This window comes from Artemia franciscana, chromosome 16 (genome assembly GCF_032884065.1).
Source record: "Artemia franciscana chromosome 16, ASM3288406v1, whole genome shotgun sequence".
Lineage (NCBI taxonomy): Eukaryota > Metazoa > Arthropoda > Branchiopoda > Anostraca > Artemiidae > Artemia > Artemia franciscana.
In genome coordinates, this window is record NC_088878.1 from 20,770,320 (window position 1) to 20,791,164 (window position 20,845).

At 34.6% G+C, this 20,845-nt stretch overlaps 1 protein-coding gene across 1 annotated transcript; it reads left to right on the forward strand.

The window, feature by feature from the left end:
• Positions 1-3,301: 3,301 nt before the first annotated feature.
• On the forward strand, positions 3,302-16,596 carry LOC136037201 (ATP-dependent RNA helicase DHX33-like). Its single transcript, XM_065719777.1, has 3 exons — positions 3,302-3,319; positions 7,032-7,309; positions 14,880-16,596. Exons 1-3 carry the CDS (start codon positions 3,317-3,319, stop codon positions 16,588-16,590), a joined length of 1,992 nt encoding a protein of 663 aa, XP_065575849.1. The 5' UTR covers positions 3,302-3,316; the 3' UTR covers positions 16,591-16,596.
• Positions 16,597-20,845: the final 4,249 nt, after the last annotated feature.

The following is a 20,845-nucleotide window of genomic DNA, read 5'->3' on the forward strand; positions in this document are numbered from 1 at the left end:
AACAAAATGCAAAAACAGTTCAAATTTTTTTTTATAGTTGTAAAAATTTACAAATAACCATGTAAGGTATAATAGGCCAATATCCAAAGAACCGAGCATTTGGCAAAAAAGGAGTTGTATTTATTGATTATTTATTCCCTTGATGAGTCACTTGGGACTGATCTGGAGATCTGAAATTACTATGCTCATGAAATGTTTTGTATTTGGAATGTACAAAGAAAAAAGATGAGTTTTGTCTGGGGAAATTTTTAGAAGCCATGTTACTTTAGTCCCACTGTTTGTATTTATCAGTTAATCATAAATGATTATTTATATATACATGTCTGTATAATAATAATATTATAACACTATTTTATTGAACATTATATTATACATAATGTTATGTACACACATATGTAATAATAATATTTATATGTTATAAATATACAAATAACATGACTCTACACCCCTCCCCACAAAAAAAAATCACTGAAAAAATCCTTAGTTTTCTATTTTGGTCCAGTGTTGGTATCTTTGATGCTTACTTTTCATACATTACAGTGAACTGACTGAATTGATTAACAAATTATTAATTTAACCACAAAAAAGGAATTGATAAACGATTTATATTCAATTCAGATTCTTGACTTTTAAATGTATTTTTCCAGTTCAGTGATAGTGCAACTGTCAAAAGTGCATGTCAGTGATAGTGATAGAGATAGTGACATGTCGGTGATAGTGATAGTCAGTGATAGTGATAGTCACTGTCAGTGATAGTGCAACTGTCAAAACTGTCATGAAATGCCTCAAAATACTGTGTATAACTGATCAGTTGCTGGATATTAATAAACCTGTTTTGCCATACCTGTAGACAAGGTTCTGGTTTTCTTTCAGGATTTGATGTTCAAAGAATGTATATGTGAAGATTTATTCACATAAACCAGCCAAGTCAGATAAAAGCATTTATAAGTGCTTATGTGAATGTTGAATTAAAAAGGGAAACATATTCTGGTGCTTATACATCTCCAGGCCAAGGAGCTGTTAAGATTATGTGTGCTCATTTTAGGACTATTTTCATCAAGAAATAACTCTTTCAAAGTGTCTGTATTTGAAGAAGATGTATTTTTTCTGTTTGTAATACTCATTAAATTAATTTTTTAAAAACTTTTTCCACAAAACAAGTTTTCCAAAGAAAAGTAAAGAGCTCCATTAAACCAAAAATGAGCAGAAATAAAGTAAAATATTCTTCCAAGTGTAAAACTACCACAAATCACCATCAGTAAATAAATGAAACCCAAAACTGAAATTACATTATGTAATCAAGTCAAACTCAAAATGAACATGCTTTTTAAAGACCAGAACATAATATGCACTTTACTGAAAAAAAAAGGACCATGGTTTGTCAGTTTAACATAGATATACTGATATTTATCCTTTAAGGTCTTAATAATTTTTTATTTATTAAAGTAAAGAAAGTGAAAACATTTAAAATGTGTTTTGTTTTCAGTAAAGTGTAAATTATGTTCTGGTCTTGAGAAGGCATGGAGGCTGGTTAATAATGTAGTCTATTCTTGAGATATGGCTTTGTTGCCCTTATGAAAATCTGCATGCTCATAGTTCATTTTGATTTAGTTCAACGTCTGTCTAGGTATTCCCTGAAAACTTAACCTAAATACTCTTAGCTTACATAGTGGCAATGGTTGCAGTAGTATTAGTGGCAGTATGGGCATAGCACCTTTGGTTTCTTCTTCAACATCCTCTTCAAAAGACACGGAAAGTTTCAACTTAATACCATCAACCACTCCTCAAGCATTTCTGATATGTCCTCTTGACAACTGGTATGTGCATAGTGTGTTTTGTTTTAGTTCCTTGCAGTTTCATTATTTCCCAAATTTTTTGCCTTAATACTGTTTGTTTTAGTAGCAGTAGCGGTAATTGTAGTAGTAGCCTTAGCTTTAGTGGCAGTAGTAGCAGTAAAAGTAGCATTAATAGTAGCAGGAGTAGGAGCAGTAGAATTAGGATGCAAATATTTTCTTTTGGTTAGTTCAACATCTCTCCCCCCCCCAACAAGCCCTCTTAGTTTCAACTTCACACTCCCAACTGTTCCTATGATATTACTATTATGTTCTGAATTCTGAGTTCTTTATTTAACAATAAAATGCATAAACAAAAAATTACATCAAGACAATCTACCCCATAAGGCTCCATGGCCGGGAAAGAACAGGGGAGAAAAAAATACCAACAAATAAATATTAACAAAATCCCCTCCAAAAAATTGAGTTGCCCACCTTAATAATCTCCAAAAAATGACAAGCTAGGCAGGGGGTAGCACATGATTTCTCCAACTCAATTAAATATCCAACTCAATCCAGAGACATCAACTCCAAGGGAAACCGGAATGTAAAACAAAGAGACGAAAACAAAAACAAAAAACTAACAAAATTATTTACTAGCTAGAAAATCTCTAACATAATTTTTGATAATTTTTGACAAACCAAACGAGTGGCAGATTCGTACGAACTCTGGGAGCGTGTTCCAGATTCTGTTGCAAGCTGTCAGAGGGTTGAAGTCAGACCTCACTGATGGTGTGTGAAGAACCAGTAAATTGTTGGAAGTGCAGAAATGATAAGTCGATTGATCAGAAACAAAAGATATATTATTACATAAGACAGCAAGAAAATGGCCGTGTAACTGTAAAAAAATGAAAGAAGAACAAGAAAGAAAATAGAGTGATTTCAAATCAAGCAAGGGTTTAAGTGAAAATCGGTTAGTTTCCTGAATAAGAGTCCTTGCTTTATCATAAAGTTTTGAAAGTGGTGTCAGAGACGAGGGAAAAGTTGACATCCAAATAACAGAATAATATGAAACATAAGACTGAACTAGGCTGCAGAACAAGATTCTAAGAATTGACCCTGGAAATATGTATTTGAGCTTTCTAAGGATTCCGAGACTCCTGGAGACTTTCATTTTAATCAGGTCAATATGATGCTTGAACGAAAGATTTTCGTCAAGCAAGATGCCTAGGAATCGAACGTAACGATCCTTAGGTCTACTTAGAGAACCTCTTGATACATTTATTTCATTTAAATCAGGGCAAGCCTTTGAGACTCTGGAGAAAATGAGAAAAGATGACTTTTCGACATTTAAGGCAAGATAATTTACATCAAACCACTGGATAACTCTTTCAAAAAGTGCTATCATCCTTGAACGAAGATCAGACTCAGTTCTACCAGTTGTGCCAAGAGTACTGTCATCAGCAAAAGCTATAAGTGTATCCGGTAAGGACAAACTCTTGTCACAGCAAGTGACGGATACTGGTTGACAAAGACGACAGCAAATGGTAGGTTTTAAATTTTTAACCGCATTAATAAGGTCATTGACGTAGATTAAAAAGAGTATCGGCCCAATGACAGATCCTTTTGGAACGCCAAACTCTATTCCAGAAGGATTATGCAGGATTTATGCAGGTTTTGACAACCTGCATAAAGACAGCATGTTGTGGCTCAGTTCACCTTTCTCCCTAACAATTCCTTGAAATTTTTCACCTTCACACCTTTGGGCATAACTGTAACAGTAGTCATAGTAGTAGTATTGCTACTAACAGTCACAGTATTACTAGTAATAGCAGTAGTACTATTAGTCGTAGTAGTATTAATGCCTTTCCTTTTGATCAGTTGAACATCCCTCTCATCAAGTCCAGGAAGTTTCAGCTTAATACAAGTAGCCATTGCTATGACATTGCTTATATGTCCTTTTGATAACCTGTATGTTTGTATGCTTCTTGAAATTTTCATCTCAATGCTCTTAGCCTTACAAGTAGTTGCAATAGAAGTAGTATCAGTAGTAAATTTAGTAGTGATAGTAATATTAGCAGTAGCACATACGTATTGGCTTTTTGTCTGATGATCTTCCCCTTTAAGCATTCTCTGAAAGTCCCAACTTAATGCCCAAATCAGTTCTTGAGATGTACTCTTTTGACAATGTATATGCACTTAGTATCTTTTGATTTAGTTCAAATTTCCTCTGGATATTGTAGATAGAGTAATTTGGTAGTAGTAGTGGTTGCAGTAGTTGAGGTAGTGGTTTTAGTAGTAGTGGTAGCATGCAAATATTGCCTTTTGATCATCTCCTTTCAATTTCCTGAAAGTTCCTAATTAACATACTCAGTCATTCCTGAGTTGATGCCCTTTTGACAATTCATTTACACATAGCATGTTTTAATTTGGTTATACACTCCCCTCAACCATTCTCCAAAGGCTTACCTGAATACCCTTTGTCTTTTTGGAAAGTAAAGTTCAAACATGCATAACTTTCTCAATAACATATACTATATGCAAACAATGAAAAAAATCGCCTAACTTACAGCCCTTGCTCTGAGGACTGTGGGGAGGTTGATATCCCCAAAAACATAATTTCGGAGCTTTCAACAATGCTGAGCAAAATAGTTGTCTTAAAATTTTTATTGGATGTGTTTTTCAGAATGATAGGCCTGGAGGGGGGCTGATTATATAATATCAATGATTATATTGATTATATAATCATTATATTGATTATATAATATAATTCACTTTTGACTCTTAAAATGGACACTATAACATCCAACTTCTGATCAAATGAGCCAAATCTTATTTGCCCTGGGATGTAACTTACAACCCTTGTCCCTTGGCTCTGTGGGGTTTTATCCACCCTGAAAGCATTGTTATATGCTGTTTGGACTATTATAAACAAAATGGCAATCTCATGATTTTAATTGAATGAGTTTGGAGAAAAGAGGGTGTCAGGGGGGAGGTGGGCTAGTTACCCTCCATCACTTTTGATTCTCAAAAGGAAAGTAGACCTTTAAATTTCCAATCAAATGAGTCTCCTCTAAAGTGATTAAAGTATTTTACTATTTTAAAAAGTAGAGTTGAGAGAAGGAGTCAAACTTCAGCGTAAAGAGCAGGGCGTTGAGGAGGGAATAGCCCCTTACATATACGGAGTAATTTCTGTTCGTTTTAAGTTTTAATGCCGCTCCGTACTTTCAGTTAAAAAAACTTGTTTTTTTAAAATTTAATTTAATACAAAAGCAGTTACTAACTTCATTTCCTACTGTAACCACAGCAGTGTTATTCTTGCACGTAGCACTAATCATTTTAATGTATTTATCCAGCATACCATATAAGAATAGGATCTTCACTGAAGCTCATCTATCAGCTGAATCAAATGCTTGCTCATAATCTATAAAACTGATGACTAAAGAGGTTTGATGACTCATTATTTAAGGATGTATACTTCCTTTGTTCACTTGCACCTTGGATGTGCTTGTCCATCAGTATATCCATTTTTGGATATGCATCTCTGGGAAGATACTAAACGTTTTTCTCTCAGAAGATTCCTCCCAGAAATATTCAAAAGTAATTCGAAATCTAAAGTCAACATTGATTGGACACCTACCAGCCCCTGCCCTAGAATTATCTTGGATATTTAGTCCTTTTCTTTACCCCTTATGATATCTGATTATGACATCGACACTTCGATGTACCTATTTAGTACTTCCTCTTTGGCTGCTCAATTCCGTATGTAGGGGAATTTTCGGGGGAGGGGGCGCGCTGACCCCCATGCAGGATGAAATCGAATCCATCTAAAAAAGAGCTCTGCAACTAATTTTCAAATAAGGTAAGGTTCCATATTCTCTTCTTCCAAAAAAAAGCTAGGTCGGAAGCGTTTGAGTGCTGGAGAATTGTGCTGTGCCTCTGTTGCACAAGAAAAATGCAACAACAAAACCTCGCAATGAAAACTTTTTCCCGAAAAGACACTCCACACCCAGGTCCCGCCTGTCTCGGGTCATTTCCGAACCTGTTCCTATCTTGTCCCCCATTAGCTGCTTTATCTCCAGATATGAAATAACCTTTGCCCCCTTCATTACAGGAAAAATCAACAAAATGCCGTGCTAGTTTTCTTTGTTTAGTAATTGGTAATGGTGCTGCCCAAGTTTTGTATTTGTTCACTCGTTTTGTTTTTCCCCTTTTTAACTGAAGACAACCTTGCAATTTTTTTTATTTTTGCTTATCATTTTTTTTGTGTTTACCAGTTTTTTTCTTTTTAACCTGCTCTTTCATTTTCCAGTTTGATTGTTGACTAAGAAAGGATTTTTCTTTCAGATATCTTTTTTGGCATTCTTTACCCGTATTTAATTTTTATTTTTTTATGATTTTTTTTTCATGTTTTTATTTATTGACTCCAAAACTTAAATTTGGCCCAGTAATTAGTAATTTTTTTGCAATAAATATCTTATCTCCTATTTGATTTTATAAGTGGATGAATGAAAAGAATCATCGAGTTGAGGAAAACGAGTTGAAAAAATGGAGTTATTGGCTTAGAAATGTTTCTAATGCAGGTTCTGAGTAAAAGATTATGTCATTTTCCCTAGTATCCCTGGTTTTCTCATTGTAATCTTTTGAATTTACTTTTTTTTCTTATATGGGGAAAATTTAACTAAAAAAACAAAACAAAAAAGATGCTTCATAAAAACTGTGGCCTCTAAGAAAATAAAACAAATATGTATTTAATTTAGTGCACATAATTGTTCTATGGGACTTTTCTATACAATTTAAAAAATTCTTCTTTTAGAAATATCAAAATTGCATCCATTATCCATGATCTTCTGGCAAAACATTCAAATTCCCCGTTTTTGTAGACAGGAGCTTGAAACCTCTACAGTAGGGTTCTTTAATTGGCTGAATTTGAAAGTATGATTTTTATGAAGATTGTATTACTTTTAGGGAGGGTTTCTCCCCTTTTTCGAAAATCGGGCAAATTTAATTTATCTTTCTTTTTTCTTGCAAAACAAAATCACCTCTCTTATACAAATGAAGGCCATGGCCAGAATAATTTGCTTATGAACATGAAAGGGCAACATTCGAAAGAACTTCCACTTGCAACTTGCGGTCGTTATTTAGTGGATTTATAGTTCTTTTTTGGAAACGTCTGTCTGGTTATATTATACCCGTATCTCGTCTTTTTTGTCCAATTTCGTATCCCTTGACAGTTTTCTTATTCTATTTTCACTTTAGGTTGCTGCAATGGCTCCAGATGACAAGAATTTAATATCTAATGTAAAGCCAGTTCCAATAGAGGTTAAAAGACAAAAGGAGTCGCTTCCTGTCTACTATGTACAAACAAAGTTAGTAAATGAGATAATAAAAAATGCTGTAACAATAATAATTGGAGAAACGGGGAGTGGAAAAACAACCCAAATACCCCAATTTCTGCACAAATATGATTTTTGTAAGAATGGAATGATAGCTGTTACTCAGCCAAGAAGAGTTGCAGCAATTACGGTAGCTAATAGGTAAGTCATTAAGCTTGTGTAATGTTTAATAGGGGCTTCAGGTAAAATATACCACCTCCAAAGGAGAGACTGTATCAGCTATGCAATGTAATAGGACCTGATTCACATGAATGTGCAATAGGACCTACAGTAAAGACCTGATTCACACGAAAACCAAGTAAAAAATGAAAATTGGCTTGTTTGGGAAAGTTCCATCAGGCTTTAAGGAACTAAAACTTGACCATGAATACTTATATTAATAACAAAACAGTTTTTAACTGATGGTACATGTGAGAATTTGCAATGTTTTAATATGATACTCATCATCTTTCACAGATTATCAGACTTCCATCTGATGAAGAAATTCTGATTTTCAAAGTACTTTTTTTTGACCATTTTAAGGGGGAGAAATCAGGCTCAAGAAATTTTGACATGAACTAAAAACGATTGGCTATCTCCACCAGAAAAAAAATACCCAACCCCCATGGGATATTCATGTTTGGCTCCTTTTTCAATAGCAACATGGACTCTCAAAATAGTTCTAATTTTGAATTTTGCTTGGAATATCGTTTATTTGTCTTCAAACAAAGTAGCGAAATTAAAGAGCAGACCAGAGCATATCTTTGTTAATTTCCTCTGTGAAGTAATCTCAGCCTATTTAAAATAATATTTGTAAGCTTTTGGAATGGAATGTTCAAAAAGCTGCATCACAAAACTAAACATATTGCTTTAAAATTTACCAGTTGATATTTAAAATGTTTATTTAGTTGCCAATTTTGAATACTATATCAATTAGTGTAGCATACTTTGAAAAAAAAAAATCAAAAGGTAAACGATTGACAAAAGTAAGTTTCCAATGCAAAATATTGCAACTAGATTCACATATCAATAATTTATTCATACTAGAATATTTTTAACAAGTATTGCTTGGGTGAATTCACATTGTAACAAAATTACAATTTACAAACAAGAAAATCAGAATTTTATTTATTTTAAGAAATGACAAATAAAATGCTTGGTTATTATTGATTGATTTTTCTGCTTTCCTTTTAACTTGGTTATTATTATTTTTCTTTATTATTATTTGATTTTCAACAAATAAAATACGAACTGTTTAAAATTTCCATCGTTTTCAGCAATACGTAAGTGACACTATATCCTTGATGTAATGCCAGACCCTTTATGTTTTATGGTAAAATTTGTTCATTTTAAGAACTCCTTGATTATTTGTTTTAGCTTCTGCCCTTTATAGATTTCATCTATTCATTCATAGTAATTTCTGTTCGTGTTAAGTTAGACCTATTATGTGACTTATTTCTGCTCATTTTAGGATTTAATACACTTTTTATCTAACTGATTATGATGCTAGGCGTCCCCCAAAAACATTCACCCCGCAGAAATTTCCCATCCGGAAAATCCCCCTCGCCACACACCTAGGAAATTCCTTCACAGGAAGTGACCACAGAGAAAGTACAAAATGGGTGCATTAAAATATCGATCGAATATCTTAAGGGTTAACAAAATGACTAAATGTTTGATTTTTTTGATGAACTTTAACAAGCCATTTTCCAGTAACAAACAATAAAATAATAAATAATGGGATCAAACTGTTCATCGCGTTTCCTGAGCAAAATGCGAACAAAACAAACCAGATCAGTAGGCAACGTTCTAGTGTTGCCTCTAGTAAAGTGCCATAATGCTTCAGGGTATTATTATTTACCAGAGGCCCTTCTTATGGAAAGGGTGGTCTAATAAACTTCGGAGGGGGCTCGTTCGATTGGATATAGGAAGTTATAGTCCGTTTTTTAAGAGTTAAAAGTGACTGAAAGGCAACCAGTCCCCCCACACACACACGCGCAAGCCCTTTTCCCCTAAATGCATCTGATAAAAATTTGAGATAGCCATTTTGTTCAAAATTGCCCAAAGCCCTCCTGGGTTGACCAAACCCTCCAAGAGCCCCCAGGGGAAGAACAGTAATTAAGCAAGTTGCCCATTGTTAACATATAGGATAAGGATCTTATGGAATGGCTGGTCATATTAACTTTGGAGGGGGCTCATTCGATTGGAAATCTAAAGTTCTGGTGCCTTTTTTAGAGTCTAAAGTGATCAGAGGGCAACTCCTATGTCTTTTTTCCCAAATGCATCTGATCCAATTTCTGAGATAGCTATTTCTCTTCATAGTGCAAAGGTCAAATAACTCTACCTTCGTGGTTGATAGTCCTCTGGCCCCCACGGCAAGGGCTGTAAGCTATGCAAGTTGCCTTTTGTTGACATGGAAAGTATTTATGAAAGGGTGGTCGTACAAATTTCGGAAGGAGCTCATTCTATTGGAAATTGAGAGTTTTAGTCCTTTTTATGGCACTTGGTGTTTACCAAGTGACATATAGCAATCGCAATTTCTGTCCGTCGGTCTGCCTGTCTGTCGGTCTCGGTTTTGCTAGTTCGGGCACTTCCAGATAAGCTATTACGATGAAAGTTGACAGGCATATCAGGGACCAGACCAGATCAAATTAGAAAGAGTTGCTTCCCCGATTCGACCATCTGGGGGAATGGAAGGACGGCTAATTAAGAAAAATTAGAAAAAAAAAGGTATTTTTAACTTAAGAATGGGTGGTCGGATCTTAATGAAATTTGATAATTAGAAGGACTTCGTGTCTGAGAGCTCTTATTTTAAATCTCGACAGGATCCAGTGACATTGGGGGGAGTTGGAGGGTGAAACCGGAAATATTGGGAAACGCTTAGAGTGGAGAGATCGGAATGAAACTTGGTGGGAAGAATAAGCTCAAGTCTTATATACGTGATTGACATAACCACACCGGATCCAATTCCAGGGCTTTCCAGTGCTTTGGTGAGTTTGGTGCTTTTGGACGTGCTAGTACGATGAAAATTGGTATGCGTGTGAGTGACCTGCACAAATTGACTTGATACCAGTCGTTTCGCCGATTTCACCATCTGGGGGAGGCTGGAGGGAGGGGAAATCGTGAGAATTGAGGTATGTTCATCTCACGAATGGGTGATCGGATCTTAATGAAACTTGATGTATAGAAAGATATCTTGTCTCAGATGCTCCATTTTCGATTCGGATCGGATCCGGGGACATTTGGGGGCGGAGTGGGGAAACAGAAATGTTGGAAACTGGAAATCTTGGCAAACGCTTAGAGTGGAGAGATCGGGATGAAACTTGATGGAAAGAATAAGCACAAGCTCTAGATACATGATTAACATAATCGGACCAGATCTGGTCTCTTTAAGGGAGTTTGGGGGTTTCTAGTGCTTTGGAGAGTTCGAGAATAAGCACAAGTTCTAGAAGCGTGATTGACATAACCGGACCGGATCCGATCTCTCGTCACAAGTGCCATATGAGCACTTAGCTCTTGTTTTAAATCAAAAGCTACCGGAGACCAACCAGCTCCTCTCCTAGAACGTTTTCTGATATATTGTTCTTTGTTACCTCTTAAGACATCTGATCGACATTTGGAGGCACCTGTTTTGTACTTCCTCTGTGGCTGGTCAGTTTTGCACGTGGGGGAATTTTTATGGGGGGGGGGGGGGAAGGCGGCCTCAATTATGACTTAATTTGTGCTCATTTTAAATATTATAATAACTCTTTATTCGTTACTCTTTATTCGTTGTTTTAAATCAAGAGCTACCGGAGACCAACCAGTTCCTCTCCTAGAACGTTTTCTGATATATTGTTCTTTGTTACCTCTTAAGACATCTGATCGACATTTGGAGGCACCTGTTTTGTACTTCCTCTGTGGCTGGTCAGTTTCGCACGTGGGGGAATTTTTATGGGGGGGGGAAGGCGGCCTCAATTATGACTTAATTTATGCTCATTTTAAATATTATAATAACTCTTCATTTTTGTTTGAAAAACTTTTTTCTAGGAAATAATTTTTTAAACTAGTTTCTGTTTATGTTTTAATTGACATTGATTACCATTCGTTAATTTTTGGACATGATATCTTTTTGATTTTTTTTTTTCGCTAAAGAAAGATATTATTGGACTGCAAGTTCAAGTTCAATTTATTAATATAATACACATAACAAATAAAATACACTGGGTCACCATGGAGAGACAGAGCTCGTGATTGTGGTGACCCCACCAAAATTGACTTTAGTGATTTTTAATTTTTAATTTTGATTTTAAGGTGACTTCGGCAAAATTTGAGTATTCAATTAAAATTTCCTACCACTCATAGGTTTGTGCAGTAGTATTCAGTAATTATTTTATCAAATTAATTGGGATGGTCCATGAAAGTGGATTTTCAACCGTTCAGAATAAATTATATTATACTACAAGTAATTATTTGGTTAAAAAAAACGTCTTCCTAATTTAGTGATTGAGATAAATGAGCACTTGAACAAGGTCTTACTCATCCATCCAATCACCTAGGATAAAACAGTATAACCAATCCTAAAGCCAAAAAATCATGTCCAAAATCGAGCAAATTTAACATTAATAAATGTAAGCCGTTGTACGACTCCAAGCAAAAGTACTCTAAATCTAATAAAATATCCCCCAAGTGGTCACCTCACATCAGGGCTCCTCAGAGGAATACACACAAAATTATTAAATTGCTCAAAGGTCAATAATATTTCGTTTATATTATTTATACTTTATATTCTATGAATATTGATAATGTTATAATCATTAATTAAGTTGTTAATGTATAATTATACTTTTTTTTTTACACAATATCCTTAGAAAAGCTTTCATACTTTGTTTTGTTGTAACTGTTGGTGTTTTGAAATAAATACATGTGTGAGTCATTTACAAAAAATATGATCTTGTGTTAAGATTATATTTTCGTTGTTTTAAGGGCGCTTATTTAAAAAGTATTTATATTATCTTAACACCGAAAATTATTTCTTCTGAAGATGTGAAATGCGACTATTTCATTATAAGATGTGAATAAAATTCTAACTCCTAGCTTCAGCAAAAAAGAAACAAGTTTCAACAAGATAATAGGTGTATTAATCAAGAAATAGTGTTGTGACATCGGGGGATAAGGACGGAGGAGTCATAAATCCTCCTTGTGCCTACACTCATAGAAGAATCTAAGCTCAGGGACGTACACAGGCTATAAAAGGATAATTTTGGGCTCAGATACGAGGTAGCAGGGCTTATGAGGCAACAAGCAGCACACCTTAGCATGGTCCATAAAATTTGAGATTTGACGAAGTTTTGTTTGATACATTAGGGTTAATTTATCGAGATTGTTAGCTTCTGTGGTAGCTTATAGGAGACGTAAGCTACCAAACCCATTTTCTCAAAGAAATGTTAAACCACTGAACTTTATAGTCCAGGTGCTAGCATGAACGTTTCATAATTTGGGAAATACCCAACTTTTGGAGCTTTGAAGCCTGCCAGTGACTTAACCAAAACAAGTCAGCTGTATAAAAATTTTTTGAGGGGAGTCTGCTTGGCAATGTGCCCACCAAGTGTTAGCGGGGTCCACTTCCGGTGGAAACTAGATGGCTTGGAAGTAGCGTACTCCTATGACGATCCATCATTTCTGTCTACTTGCCCCAAGTTTTTGCCTCACAAGCTTCGACACATCAAAGGAGTTTGGAGAAGAAGAAGAAGTTTATTCAATACAATACAATACAAAATGGAAAAAAATACACTTATTCCCCCTCAAAAGGCTCCATGGCCAGGGATACAAGGGGGATGTGGCATAAACCTTTATAAAATATCATTCTCATGTTCTATTGGTCCAAGGTACTTGTCCCACAAGTTTCAAGCTGATCAGTGAGGAAATAATCTGTCTACCTTTCTGCTATTTTTTTTTTTTAAATATTCATATTGGCTGAAAAATTCTTGTGTGATTTCAGTTCAAACAAGGTCTAGTGTGCCAACGTTTCAGATACCATTTATCACTGTGTGTAAGGGGAGGGGTTGTTGCAGGAACCATGCGCCCATTTACGTCATTCAATAATCCATTTTTATTATTATCCTCTGGATTTTGGTAAAAACAAAACAAAACATGTCCATTTTTTTAATGCCCGATGATTCACCACAGATTTAATTCAGCTTGGATTTGCCTCGTTTTGGCTCTAAGTCAGGACAATCAATTTTGTGCCACATCATAAAAATTCTACAGCTTGGGCTAATCGGTTGCTTCGAAGTCCTCTTTTGGCCTAGGTTACATGTCGAGTAAGGTACAAGCTACCCAGAATAAAAAATAATTTTTGTGCACCTAACTCATTTTGGTATTTTTTCAAGTCTTGTTAGCCCAGGGAACATGTGCCAAAATACTCAAGCCTATCCGAAAAAAAATCCTGAAACGTCTTTTGGTCCGACTCAGATGCCCAGGATGGATTTTACGACCATCAGAATATTCTACTAAGTGTGCTAAACTACTTTGTTATGAGCTGATCTAAATATTCCAAGTTCGGTAACTCATTCTGATCTGTGCTGATCGAAAATATTCCAAGTCTTGGTCTGGGTCTCAGTGTCAGGTCTTGGCTGATCGAAATTGCAAGTCTAGTAACTCCTCTTGGTATATGCTGACCAATAATAAACCAAATCTGATAAGTCCCTTGGGTCAGAACTGACCGAGAATATTCCATGTTGGGTAACTTCTTTTGGTATCTGCTGGTCAAAATATTGCAAGGCCTGCAACTCCTTTTGGTATAGGCTTTTGTTTCTCTTCCTTGTAAGTTTCAAACCAATCAGACATCAAATATTTGCATTTAGCTTTGCACCCTTTGGCTAAGCCACTGTCTGTGACTAAGCTCTGTAGCCAAGCCCTTGGGTGACAGAAAAACTATTTTTTTACTCATAGCTCCTTCGATTGCCACCTATGCTTGACATCTGTTTAAATATCTTTAGTCATATTATTGTGGTTCACTAATGTTTCAGTTCTTTGAAATATTCTTTAATAATAAGATGTGACATGCCAACATTTCTAGTAAAATGTGTAGTTGAAGAATGGGGCTATTGTATTTTTTTGGGCCCCTAGCCCACGGGCTTGTGTAGATCATGTCTTCCTCCCTCTGGGTGCATGTTTTTGGACCTGTTGATAATTCAGAGTAGTTTTGTTATCTCAAAATTTTGATTTGCCTTTGATGCCCTTGGTCAAATGATGCCAAGAAAATTTGATGCTTTTGGTCAAAAGGGTATCGGTGGTTTGTTGCCGTCACATTATTTTCGGCCCGTAAGAAGTGCACTAGAACTTTAAGTTTCCAATCGAAGGACCCCTCCAAAGTTTCTGCGAAAACTCAATGAAAAAAAATGTCAGGAAAAACCAGTACTTTGGAGAAACATTGCTCTTTACTTGGGTCAATCCTGGTGTACTGACTCTGACTATTTTATTCCTCATTTTTAGTGATTAATAATGTGTAGCTGTCTTTTCTTATTCTTGTTTGCTTGTCGGGGAATTAGTTATCTAAAATTCTTGCGTTGTTTTCTCTAAATGATCTATTGAATTAATTGATTTGAAATGTCTAAAATTGTATAAGATAAAAACCTGGCCTTTCCCAAGCTATGAAAGGTTTGGCCACTACTATCACAAGCCGTTTCAATAGAAATGAGAAATTATTTTCGTACTTCTTCTGTTGATAAGCTGCTTCCTTCCTTTACAGGGTTGCTGTGGAGACTGGATCCGACATTGGAGACCTTGTCGGCTATTGCGTCCGTTTTGAAGATGTGACAACATCTTCAACTAAATTGAAATTTATGACTGACGGCATGCTGCTCCGAGAAGCAATGTTAGATTCTTTACTTAGACGGTATTCTGTAATTATAATTGACGAGGCTCATGAAAGAACTGTTCAAACAGATGTTCTTTTAGGCGTAGTGAAAGCAGCACAAAAAGAAAGAATTGTACGGAAGTTTCCGTTTTTAAAAGTTATCATCATGTCTGCAACAATGGATGTGGATCATTTTAGTCGTTTTTTCAACAATGCTCCTGTGATTTTTATAGCTGGACGACAATACTCTATAAATATTAACTATGCTAAAAATTCTCAAGACGACTACGCTTTTTCAACTGTTGCGACCGTTTTTCAATTGCATCGAGAATTGCCAGCCGATCACCACTTTTTAGTTTTTTTAACTGGACAAGATGAAATCGAAACTATGGCTAGATCCATAGCTACAGTTGCTAAAGAGCTTCATGGACAAACCCCTCCTATCATGATATGTCCATTATTTGCAGCGTTGCCTTCACAAGCACAGTTAAAAGCTTTCAAGGATCCTCCAATAGGTACTAGAAAGATAGTTTTAAGTACAAATATTGCTGAAACATCAGTTACCATTGATGGTATTAAATGTGTTATTGATTGTGGTATGGTTAAGGTGCGCTCACATATTTCTGGTACAGGATTAGATATGCTAAAGGTTCAAAGAATTTCTCAAGCTCAAGCATGGCAGAGAGCTGGACGGGCTGGTAGACTATCTGAGGGAACTGTATACCGAGTTTATACTGAAGATCAGTTTAATAATTTTCAAAAAATGCCAATTCCTGAGGTACAGCGCTGTAATTTGACATCTGTAATTCTGCAGTTACTAGCCATTGGAATTAAAAACCCAATGAAATTTGATTTCCTTGATAAACCGCCTAAAGAATTATTAGAAAGTGCTTTCAAAGAGCTTGAACTTTTAGGTACAATAAAAACAGATGAGGATGTGTGTACACTGACAGATTTGGGTAAGAAGATGTCCTCGTTTCCCTTAGATCCAAGGTTTTCGAAGGCCTTATTTGCTGCAAATGAGCTGGGATGTGTTGAAGAGATGCTTAGTGTAATATCAGTGCTATCTAGTGAAGGCGTGTTTGTAACAGCTAACGTTGATCGCGAAAAGCTGGAATCTATTAGAAGCAAATTTAGTTCAACAGAGGGGGATCATGTAACACTCCTAAATATTTATAAAAGTTTTAGAGGATCAAAAATGAATAAACAATGGTGCTACGAAAATTTCCTGAATTATAGGAATTTGTGTTATACTGCTGAAATACGAAAACAGCTTGTCGATTTGTGCTTGCAACAGAATATTAAACACAGTCGGTCCTGTGGTTCCAACACAAACGTTCTTCGTCAAGCATTATTGAATGGCCTCTTTTTGAATGTAGCTGAACTCCAAAGAGAAGGTCATTATGTAACTTTGGGCACTAGACAAATAGTGCAGATACATCCATCTAGTGTGTTGTTTCGTACGAAGCCTAGCTATGTTCTATTTACTGAACTGGTGGAAACTGGAAAAAGATATATTCGTCAACTGTCAATAGTTGATCCGGACTGGTTACCATTAGCGAATTCTGAATATTTTAAAAGATTTCGAATAAATGAGCAGTGATTTGAAGATTTCCGATCGTTCTGTATAGGCCTACAAAGTACAACATTTATGTTGTGACGCTACTAAATAACTAAAAATTTAAATCTATATATATATACTAGCTGTTGGGGTGGCACTTCGCGCCCCCCAAGCCCCCCCGCGCGCGTAAGTCGTTACGCGCCATATTAGTTACGCGCCATTGTAGTTGTGTCCCTGTGTCACACCTGTGAATATATATATATATATATATCTATATATATAAAAATAAGTTGTCTGTCTGTCTGTGGATGGATCAGGTGACGTCACCTGAAAAAACTGGATCAGGTGACGTCAAAACTGAAAAAACTAAAAAATGGCAAAAACTACAAAAAAAACTAAAAACTAATAAAAAAAATAAAAAAGCTAAAAAACTAAAAAAACTAAAAAAAGGCAAAAACTACAAAAAAAACTAAAAACTAATAAAAAAGCTAAAAAACTAAAAAAACTAAAAAAAGGCAAAAACTACAAAAAAAACTAAAAACTAATAAAAAAAATAAAAAAGCTAAAAAACTAAAAAAACTAAAAAAAGGTAAAAAACTAAAAAAAATAAAAACTAAAAAAAACTAAAAAAAAAGGAAAAAACTGAAAAATAAGCTAAAATAAAGGTAAAAACCAATAAAAAACTAAAAAAAAAACTGAAAAAACTAAAAAAAGGCAAAAACTACAAAAAAAAACTAAAAACTAATAAAAAAAGTAAAAAAGCTAAAAAACTAAAAAAACTAAAAAAACTAAAAAAAGGTAAAAAACTAAAAAAAATAAAAAATTAAAAAAAACTAAAAAAAAAGGAAAAAACTGAAAAATAAGCTAAAATAAAGGTAAAAACCAATAAAAAACTAAAAAGAAAAAAAGGAAAAAACTAAAAAAAATTTTCATCTAAAAAACTAAAAAAAACTAAAAAAGGTAAAAACTAAAAGAACTAAAAAAGAAAAAAATAAATGACGAAACTCAAAGAGAAAGCGACCAGGACAAAAGGAATGTTCGATTAGCAATCAACAAAGCACCGGGACACAGGGAGTATAAATGACGACCAGGACATAAGTAAAAAAAAAAAACTATCTATATATATAAAAATAAGTTGTCTGTGGATCTGTGGATCGTGGATCAGGTGACGTCACCTGAAAAAACTGGATCAGGTGACGTCAAAACTGAAAAAACTAAAAAAAGGCAAAAACTACAAAAAAAACTAAAAACTAATAAAAAAAATAAAAAAGCTAAAAAACTAAAAAAACTAAAAAAAGGCAAAAACTACAAAAAAAACTAAAAACTAATAAAAAAGCTAAAAAACTAAAAAAACTAAAAAAAAGGCAAAAACTACAAAAAAAAACTAAAAACTAATAAAAAAAATAAAAAACTAAAAAAACTAAAAAAACTAAAAAAAGGTAAAAAACTAAAAAAACTAAAAACCAAAAAAAACTAAAAAAAAGGAAAAAAACTGAAAAATAAGCTAAAATAAAGGTAAAAACCAATAAAAAACTAAAAAAAAAAACTGAAAAAACTAAAAAAAGGCAAAAACTACAAAAAAAACTAAAAACTAATAAAAAAAGTAAAAAAGCTAAAAAACTAAAAAAACTAAAAAAACTAAAAAAACTAAAAAAAGGTAAAAAACTAAAAAAAATAAAAAATAAAAAAAAAAGGAAAAAACTGAAAAATAAGCTAACATAAAGGTAAAAACCAATGAAAAACTAAAAAGAAAAAAAGGAAAAAACTAAAAAAAATTTTCATCTAAAAAACTAAAAAAAACTAAAAAAGGTAAAAACTAAAAGAACTAAAAAAGAAAAAAATAAATGACGACACTCAAAGAGAAAGCGACCAGGACAAAAGGAATGTTCGATTAGCAATCAACAAAGCACCGGGACACAGGGAGTATAAATGACGACCAGGACATAAGTAAAAAAAAAAATTAACAAAACTAAAAAGAAGGTAAAAACTACAAAAAAACTAAAAAGAAAAAAAAACTAAAAACTAATAAAAAAACTAAAAAATCTAAAAATCTAAATAAACTAAAAAAGAAAAAAAAAGGAAAAAAATAAAGGAGAAAAACAAAACTAAAAAACGAATGTATATACAGACCGGTACACCGGGATACAAATGACGACCGGGACACAGGGAATATAAATGACGACCGGGACACAGGGACACAACTACAACGGGGACACCGGGGGAAACAGGGGGATATAAATGACGACCGGGACAAAAAAACTAAAAAGAAAAAAAAACTAAAAACTAATAAAAAAACTAAAAAATCTAAAAATCTAAATAAGCTAAAAAAGAAAAAAAAAGGAAAAAAATAAAGGAGAAAAACAAAACTAAAAAACGAATGTATATACAGACCGGGACACCGGGATACAAATGACGACCGGGACACAGGGAATATAAATGACGACCGGGACACAGGGACACAACTACAACGGGGACACCGGGGGAAACAGGGGGATGTAAATGACGACCGGGACACCGGGACAGGGAATGGTCGATTAGCAATCACCATCAACAAAGCTCAAGGGCAATCATTAGAATCATGAGGTATAGATCTGAATACAGATTGTTTTCCCATGGACCATTATATGTTGCATGTTCAAGAGTCGGTAAACCTGACAATCTATTTATATGCAAAGACAATGGGACAGCAAAGAATGTTGTATATTCGCAAGTTTTACGTAGTTAAAACCATATATATATATATATATATATATATATATATATATATATATATATATATATATATATATATATATATATATATCTATCTATATTCACAGGTGGGACATAGGGACACAACTACAATGGCGCGTAACTATTATGGCGCGTAACGACTTACGCGCGCGGGGGGGCTTGGGGGGGGGGCGCGAAGCGCCCCCACCAACTAGGTATTGGGGTGGCGCGAAGCGCCACCCCAACAGCTAGTATATATATATATATATATATATATATATATATATATATATATATATATATATATATATATATATATATATATATATATATATATATATATGTATATATATATATATATATATATATATATATATATATATATATATATATATATATATATATATATATATATATATATATATATATATATGTTGCATATAAATAGATTGTCAGGTTTACTGACTCTTGAACATGCAACATATAATTGTCCATGGGAAAAACAATCCGTATTCAGATCTATACCTCATTATTCTAATGATGCTTCCCTGTTTCCCGGTCGTCATTTATATTCCCTGTGTCCCGGTCGTCATTTGTGTCCCGGTGTCCCAGTTTGTAATTTCTCTTTGAGTGTCCCGGTCGTCATTTATATTCCCTGTGTCCCGGTGTCCTGGTCGTCATTTGTGTCCCGGTGTCCCGGTCTGTAATTTCTATTCGAACAATCCCTGTGTCCCGGTCGTCATTTATATATCCCGCCTGTGCCCCCGGCGTCCCCGTTGTAGTTGTGTCCCTGTGTCCCCGTCGTCATTTATATTCCCTGTGTCCCGGTCGTGATTTGTGTCCGGGTGTCCCAGTCTGTAATTTCTCTTTGAGGTTCCCGGTCGTCATTTATATTCCCTGTGTCCCGGTCTTCATTTGTGTCCCGGTGTCCCGGTATGTAATTTCATCAGTTGACAAACATGACGTCAGTCGACAAACAACTTCATGACGCATACAGCTCAATCCTTATAATGACGTCAGTCGACAAACATGACGTCAGTTGACACACAAACATGACGTCACTCGACACACACACAGACAACTCATTTATATATATATATATATATATATATATATATATATATATATATACTAGCTGTTGGGGTGGCGCTTCGCGCCACCCCAACACCTAGTCGGTGGGGGCGCTTCGCGCCCCCCCCCCCCAAGCCCCCCCGCGCGCGTCGTCATTTATTTAGATTGTCAGGTTTACCGACTCTTGAACATGCAACATATAATTGTCCATGGGAAAAACAATCCATATTCAGATCTATACCTCATGATTCTAATGATTGCCCTTGAGCTTTGTTGATGGTGATTGCTAATTGAACATTCCCTGTGTCCTGGTCGTCATTTATATTCCCAGTATCCCGGTCGTCATTTGTGTCCCAGTGTTCCCCTTTTAGTTTTTTTTATTGGTTTTGACCTTTTTTTAGGTTTTTTAGTTTTTTTCTTTTTATTTTTTTTTTGAAGTTTTTATCTTTTTAGTTTTTTTATTTTTATTTATATTTTTTTAGTTTTCTTTTTCTCCTTTATTTTTCAGTTTTCT

Excerpts from the sequence above, each read along its gene's own strand:
- LOC136037201 (XM_065719777.1), top strand. Across the intron at positions 7,310-14,879 it reads GCAATTACGGTAGCTAATAG|GGTTGCTGTGGAGACTGGAT; the intron begins GTAAGTCATTAA and ends CTTCCTTTACAG.